The sequence below is a fragment of the Austrofundulus limnaeus genome, unplaced genomic scaffold (assembly GCF_001266775.1).
Source record: "Austrofundulus limnaeus strain Quisiro unplaced genomic scaffold, Austrofundulus_limnaeus-1.0 Scaffold158, whole genome shotgun sequence".
Classification (NCBI taxonomy): Eukaryota; Metazoa; Chordata; class Actinopteri; order Cyprinodontiformes; family Rivulidae; genus Austrofundulus; species Austrofundulus limnaeus.
The window spans coordinates 381,561-389,378 of NW_013952560.1; the positions used below are offsets into that span (position 1 = coordinate 381,561).

The following is a 7,818-nucleotide window of genomic DNA, read 5'->3' on the forward strand; positions in this document are numbered from 1 at the left end:
ATTATTATCTAGTCTAGTCTTAAAGATCTTAAACCCTGATAGATTTGAGAGAAAGATTAGTGGCCAGCAGGCTACTAGCATGATCTAATTAGCATGTTTCACTTAGTAGCATTGATCACATAGTTGCAAACAAACTGACATGAAAACTGCTAAAGCTAACATTTTCTGCACATAAAACTCCTAAAAATGTAATCTCATGTTAGTTTTGGTCAAAGCTTCAAAGAGTCGCTGCAGAGGGACCAAAGAGCCCCATGTGGCCCCAGAGCCGCAGGTTGCAGACCCCCTGCCCTAGGCGGTAATATATTTGCATGCGCCTCTGTAATTAGTTGCATTTATTTGTGCATGAACAGATTTTAATGAAAATCTCAGATGATCATTGGATRAATATCCATACAATATTTTGGAGTCAGTGCAAATTCAAGATGGCTGCCACAGCAAACTGAACATTAAAAAAACAGAAAAATGGGTCAGTTTTACAAATAATCACCAAGAATTTGGTGTGTTCGTGAGACTGATGACAGCTTCAGCTTCATCCCCTCTCACTGTGAGGTGATAGTCTGAAGCTCTGACATTAAAGGTGGCAGGTGATGCGTAGTCCTTGAAGGAATGCTAGGCTTTTAACGTGAACCGTACTTTGCAGCCTCCTCTCTCTGTGGCCTCGCAGGAACAAAATATCTCTCTTTTCCAGGGCACGTTTTGACCTCCAGACAGCTAGTTGACAGGGTTCTGCTCCCGCAAAAACGCGCCTCAAACCGACTCTGATCCATAACAAATTTCCTTCCCGGCGTGGAGGGGCCTGATAGGTTTGTGAAAAAGCGTCAAAAGCTAATGGCAACTCGCACGGCCGCACACTTACTTCCACAACAAAGGCCCCCCATTCACTGTTGTCATGGTGCAGGAGCCAGAGCAAATGAACTCTTCATGCTCCATCAACAATTTAGTTAATTAGCTCATTTGTAATTGGCCGGCTTTGTTGCCAGGATGTTAGTGGGGGGACATCAAAGGAAGGAGGTGTTTGCAGCACTGCCGATTACAGGTTATCACATTGCCACTCACCRAGAGCCTCTCTCCCTCCCTCTCTCCCTGACTCCCTGCTCTCACACAGAGAAGAAAAGAAAGGGAAAGCTTTAATTTGAATATTCTAATTAGATTTGTAATTAACTGTGAAATAACGATCTGGTGAGTGTTTTTCATGGGTTGTAAATGTCCATGTGAATTCGCAGAAACTCTTGAAATCAGGACGTTGTAGCTGCTTATTTTCCAAGTCATGCATTTCTCTACAGTACCGACTGTAATAAGGTGCAGAAAGCTAAGAAATGCACTCGTACAAGAAACTAGTTCACCCATGGGGAGCGGTGTAAGATTTAGGTCAGGCTTCTGCTAATTCTACAGCAGCTTGTGAATTAAAGCTAAAAGGACTGTCTGTGGATTGAAATAGCTGTAATAAACAGTGTTTTCCAGTCTTTCAAAAGCACTGCCAGCCAGTAGATTAGGCTCAATTTTCACACGCTGTCAGGGCATATAACATAGTTAAAAGAGCTATCATTGACAGCAGTGGATTTAAATGAATCAGACATAAATAGATATTACAATTAAAGCCTGACAAGTGTGTTTGCATTATTTTTCTGTGGAAGATGCGACAACACRTCAAAGTCGACATATAGTCGCAGTAGAGTGGGGAGATTATCCGCTGTGGTGGATCCTTTCTATGAAAACTCTAGAATTCATTGTCCAACTTGGACTAGAGCAGGTGGAGCAGTTTGCCTTGCAGCTTGGAAACATTTGTGTGTGATTCGGCAAAACTGCATCGGATTAGCAGGTTTTCTGAAATCATGTCCGATCAACTTAGCGCACTTAGTTAGGGAAGGGATCAGTCTATTTCTTGGGAATGTATGCTCTGTTCGCACGCAAACACATCAAAGCCTGTGTGCTTTAAAGATACGATGCCCCAGTAGGTTATCTGGTTACTTAGGTGGAAGACCACTGTATAAAATCATGTGTTCCTGTAAGCTGATAAGCTTGTGCACAAAAAAAAAAAAAGGAGGAGAATGCACGGTTTTAAAGATGAACCACGAGGAAGGCAAGTGGAGAGAAAACAGATTTCAAAGTAGAAAACAGGTGCACAGGTTGGCAGGCAGTTTTGTTCGAACACTTTCCAGAACAAAACCGTGTCTTGGCTGAGCCCTGCGCACCCACCGTAACCCAGCCGGCACAGGAAAACAGACACCAACAAAAGAAGGCAGGCTCGTCACCAGAACAAAGATGGCTGCTCGGTGGCGTGCCTCGGAGCAGTCATTGTAGGTGTCAGAGGGAGTCCTTTCAAGTTTCCCGAGATGCCAGTCGACTACACACACACCGACGCACATGTGCACGAACACGCGGGCGCAGTTTAAACGGGGTTACATAAAGCGAGTGTCAGATTTAGATGACAGCTCAGATGTTGTTGGGTTTGTTGGAAAGGGGAGGGTGGGGGGGGGGACCCGAGTCAAGCTGCCGTCTCGTAGCTCGCTGCAGGAGCTCGGCTCAGCGGCGGTGACACGTTTAGTCATCTATTGTTTTGTTGCATGAAGAAACTTGTCAAGATCAGCATTTAATAGCTCCTTAGTGCGCTTTAAAGTGTTCTCACCTGGAAAAGGTAGCCGCGAGGTGGCTGGCACCCTGAATTAGCTCTGTGAAGTTCAAAATGAAATGATCTCGCCGCGGCTGTTTCTTGAGCGGCTGAGTGTTTCGGTTTGCGGGTGTATTTGTGTTAGTTACACAACAAAGAGATGAGAGACAAAATGTGCATTTAGGTTGCTTTTTGTGAGCAGCCTTTGGTTAAAAAAAATAATAAAACAAGAACAAGCAATTAATGTTTAAAAACTTATTTGCTTATGTGCGTTTTAAAGACGCATTTCTCTTCACAGCGTCAAAAAAAAAAAAGAAGCCAATTCATAATATGCACCCTCCAGTTTGACTTTTCACATTTTTTAAGTGAATGTCCCACCTTTTCACTAAAGCTTTCTGTACATACAAACAAAGCACACACACGGTTGAACTCCTGTCACCGCTCTGCTCTCCTGATTTGTGGCAGCTCCACGTTAAAATGGCGAGCAGACACTAACCTGAGCTGCTAATTAAACCCAAAAGGCAGCAGCACAAACGTCTTTGTCTCTATATAATGTACACATACGGAGACTGTGGCAGGCCAGCTCCTCCATGCATCCGCCGCACTGTGACAAGACCTTTAAAAGAGGGGCCCCCACCACCACCACCAAATGGTGTGTGAGGAAACATATATGCATGTATTTGCAGTAGAAATGTGTGTCATGGTGAATTGGTGAGTCTCATGCAGACAGATATGGGGCTGGAGTTTCTCTGCAGGGCCTTCATCACCCCTGATAATACACACAGACAATTAGCAGAATGTATCATCCATATATGCTGGCTTGAGTAGATTTATTATTGGGCCCTTAGTGGATGTTGATGGTCTATACATATTCATGTTCCCAGCTACAGGAAAAAACCTTTGAGATCTTTTGTTCTCTTTAGAAGAAGAAAAGAAATCTTTATTAGTGGTTTGATAAACAACCACTCTGACTCACTTCCCCTATTGCTTTCTGTTTATCACTTTCTATTTATTTACTTGGCTTCCACTATTGACTTTTTTATTTTGATKAATATAACTAGTTTATGATTAATAAAAATGCACAAGATTCCTCTAAAAGTCATAATCAACAATTTTATTTTGTTTCATATTGAACTTTGGCATTTACAGTGTATATATAGTGTAAACAAAGACATGCAAATAAAGATTAGAATTAAAATTTATGTATTAAAAAATAAAACCCCTCATTGATCAAAATCTTTTTTTAGCCTACTTTTGCTTAAAACAGGGCTATTCAGCTAAATTTCTCGGGGGGCCACAGTTAACTGCAAGCCAACGGCACAGGGGCCAAATCTCCAGCAATTAAATTCTCGATGTAAATAAACCAAGTATTACAAAGATCTGTTACCTTTGAAACAGTTTATTTTACTGCATTTAATCATGAATACAACATACAGAACTCTATGTAATAGAAGAAGGGATAATAAAACWACAAAAACAAAAAGAACACTTTCTGCCTCTTATTTACCACAAATAATATTTTGATATCTCTGACTTACCACATTTTTAAACCAACTTTATTTTCACTTTCATAGTTTTATTTTAACTGTCTTGAATTGTTCATAGAAATGGTTTTTACCAGCTTGTAGCCAAGATTCTGACGTTTCTGTAGACACCAAACATGTCTATGTTGAACTAAAATAACTTAGAGTAATTAAAGTWGAAAACCGGGAGTTTGGGCTTGAGATGAATGAACCAATTGGTAGGCCGAACTTATCCGGCCCGCGGGCCGCCAGTTGAATAGCCCTGAATTAAAACAATAGAGGTTAAGAAGAAATTGTCGCAAAGCTGGTTGGGAAACAGACTAAAAAGTAACCAGTAATTTCTCATTAAAGTGTAGCAAACAGACAACCTGTTCAAGTTCACAAAACCCTTTAAGCAGCTGAAAAAAACTTGATTTTTTATTTCCTGGCTGCTCATCAGTAGCTCTGCGCACCGACATTTTAAGATGTAGAAAAAGCCAAGGACACCTTTCAGAACAAGTTTTTATTGTGAGCTAGCTTGAAGTTCTTTAGCGTTTAAAAACTTTTTACAACGTATCCCGTCTCCGAGCTGTAACAGATGCAGATTGTTTTTTCCACCAGGATAGTTTGAAACTGTAGCGCAGACAGGAAGTGGACTAGCAGCACAGAGGAAAACTGTGTTTTAGATGTTAGTTTAGTAAATTATAAGATGAAGTCAGATGATTTTATTAACGAGTACATTAACTTTGCCAAATAATTGCAGCAGCCTTAATGTTATGTTCTCAAGCAACCCTCACAACCTTCCTGAAGAACCAAATGAATGCTTTGAACCGTCTTTGTTGATGTTTACCTGAATGAACCAAAATGCTCTTAAAGCATTTTTGTTTTAAAGTCAATTTCTCCTTCATAATATCCAGATTTGATCATAAATATTGCAAACTAAGTGGCAGTAAACAATGTTACACTGTAATAAAATGTTCAGGTATAAAAGACAAAGAATAGGAGGTAATAATGAGACAATTCTAGTAATTAAAACCTGTTTTCTAATCAGACATAAAAGGCAATATTTTCCCCCCAATTTTTGTAAATAAGGTTTTCTTTCATTACAGCTTTTTTTTTCCCTGTCATGTTCCTCTGCCCTCCTCCTCCACTCCTTGTCTTTGTTTGGCATTATTAATGCTCAGCTGAACACTCTGCCGTTTGAATATTTCATAAACGCACGTAGTGATCTTCCCGTAATCGCCTCGCTAACTGGCCAGCGGTGAAATTGAACGCGTGGCGCTCTTAAACCGGACGCTGGCGAGGCCTCGCAGACAAACGCTGACAACATGGAAAAAGAAACAAGTTGCTGGTCATTGAGATGCGAGCTTAATAAAGGTTTTGCACATCTTTTTATTTTATTTATTTTTTTAACTCGCCCCCCCCCCCTTTTTTTTGTAATGAGGTATCTTCAGGGACAGCGAGCAGCCATCTCTGTGCTTTTGAAGCAGCTGTAATTCATGACACACGCCATACATCAAGTGCATAAGATAGCATTATAGGCAGTGAAATGAAAAGGGTATTTGCAACATTAGTTCCCTCATCCTGTGAGGGACGTGATTAAATGATTAATGAAATGCCCCCCCCCCCTTCCTTACCCCCACAATTTTTTGCATGCACATTCTGAAACAGCAATTAGGCACAGGGGCTGAAGAAACCCACCCCTCTTCCCACCTCTCCCCTTTTTTTAATGCTACCCGATCTTGATTCACAGGGAACCTTTTTCAAAGTATTACACCTGAAACTGTTAGAAAAGCAGACGARATGGTCGAAGTCTAATTGAAAGGTACAGAACTATTGTGATTACAAATGTTCTGATTGACAAGCCAAGAGAAACCCGCTCATTGAGTTGTCTTGTTTTGCGAGCTGCWGATAAACACGCGTAAAGGGACACAAAAAAGTGGTGGGAGTGTGTGTTTTTGTTCTTTATGTACCGATCTGTGTTTGTGCGCCGCTCACGATAACATAAGCGAGGGGTGTGTGTGTTGTTAGATAAAGTGAAAGCCGGAGAGGAAGAGATTTTGTACTCCCTCTAATGCACTGGAGGCTGTGCTGTAAATGATCACTGAAGGGTCTGCAAGCTAACCTATAATTACTGCAGATAAAGTGGCAGCTCTGGCATTTCATGAGCATGTCTCCTTAAAGCTTGCTTTTGTGAGTTTGTCTCCAATGATCATTTAGACAGAGGCTCATTACCCACAGCATCACAACACTTCGGGAGCCACTTTTCGCCACATATTTGTGTTTGCGCGGCTGTGTGCTTTCCCCGGGAAGAAAAGGTCTACCTTAATGGTTGAGCTTTTGTGGCCTACAGATGAAATCCAATCAAGACAAAAACCCTTATTGACTGTTACGGCTGTCTGGCTTCSCTTTTTCCTTCTAATGAGGCGAACACACCAGATATATTTAATACGTCTGCGGCGGGGATAATGCACCTTCAAGTGAAGAGCCGCCTTTGTGTGTCAAAYGTTGGCGGTGTTAAATTGTGTGTATTGTTTTCCATAAATCGAGGCGACGGCGCCATTCTGCTGGGCCAGCACGTTTTTATTCTCCGAAGAAAGCGGCGCTCAGGGTGGCGCTGAAGTTAGCCATCTAAACCGGCGCCGGGCCTTTTGTCATGTTAAACATGGCACCACACACCGCCATGTTACTTCTAATTACTTCATTTCAACKTGGAACAATGGATTTTAACTGGATCCTATAGATAATTGTCCCTGTATAGAAATATTATCATAAAAACAAAAGAGCGGTGAGGCTGATACTGTAATTATCATCCTCTACAATTTAGATCACGGTAAAAATGATTCGTCTGTTTTAGCTTTGACATTTAATGTATTATTAATCTCCTGTGTAATCTCTCTTACTGTATGTCTTCTCCCTTCAGGCACCTAAGCAGCGAGCACGCCCTCGATGACCGGAGCACAGCTCAGTGTCGAGTCCAGATGCAGGTCGTTCAGCAGCTTGAAATACAAGTACGTTCTTTTTTCAGGTCATAAAGGGCAAAAAATAAATAAATAAAACATTTTGTTTGATTGACTTTGTACAGTAGTGCAGGCAAGACTTTTCCAGTCAAACTTTCAAAGTTGTGTGAGTGAGAGAAAGGCCACATTGTGGTCTGCTTAATACTTGGAGACAAGCAGGACCTGCTGGATTCAACAAAGCCACTAAACAAAGGATTCCTCGGGCCTTACAACCAAAGCCATTATGGCTGTTTTAATTGAATTAAGCCCATGCTTTATTTTCCCTCCTCTCTTTTTTTCTCCCCTCTTTTTCTTTCCAATTAATAGCGAGCGCATCTCTCCCAGTCTGCTGTGTTAATTAACTGCACTTTGCACCTGAAGAAAGCTCAAAAGGAGGGAACTATTTTCAGTAGGTGGAGCGTGACCTTATTAAGAAGTCATGTTGGATAGATAATGAGAGCGCTGATTGAGTGACATTATTACTCAGCACTGCCGACAAGCGCTGCTTTCACTGTAGAAACAAATAGATATGTACTTTTTAAAATTAACTACTAAAAAATCAGCCAAAACTGAGACTCGTTTTCTTGACACAGAGACAATACAACATATTAACCCATCAGCTTTGTCCTTTAGAGCAGTGTTTCCCAAAGTTGGGGTCCTGAAAAGATTTTAGGAATTAATTACATTTTTGGCTTAGTTGTTACAAAGG

General features: G+C 41.2%; 1 protein-coding gene across 8 annotated transcripts in view; it reads left to right on the forward strand.

The window, feature by feature from the left end:
• Positions 1-7,818, forward strand: part of foxp2 (forkhead box P2) — a 120,046-nt gene that overhangs the window by 95,734 nt on the left and 16,494 nt on the right. For all 8 annotated transcript variants that reach the window (XM_014016944.1, XM_014016941.1, XM_014016948.1 and 5 more), the window contains one exon: positions 7,034-7,121. In XM_014016944.1, coding sequence (XP_013872398.1) covers positions 7,034-7,121 — 88 coding nt within the window. The remainder of the gene's footprint in view (positions 1-7,033; positions 7,122-7,818) is intronic.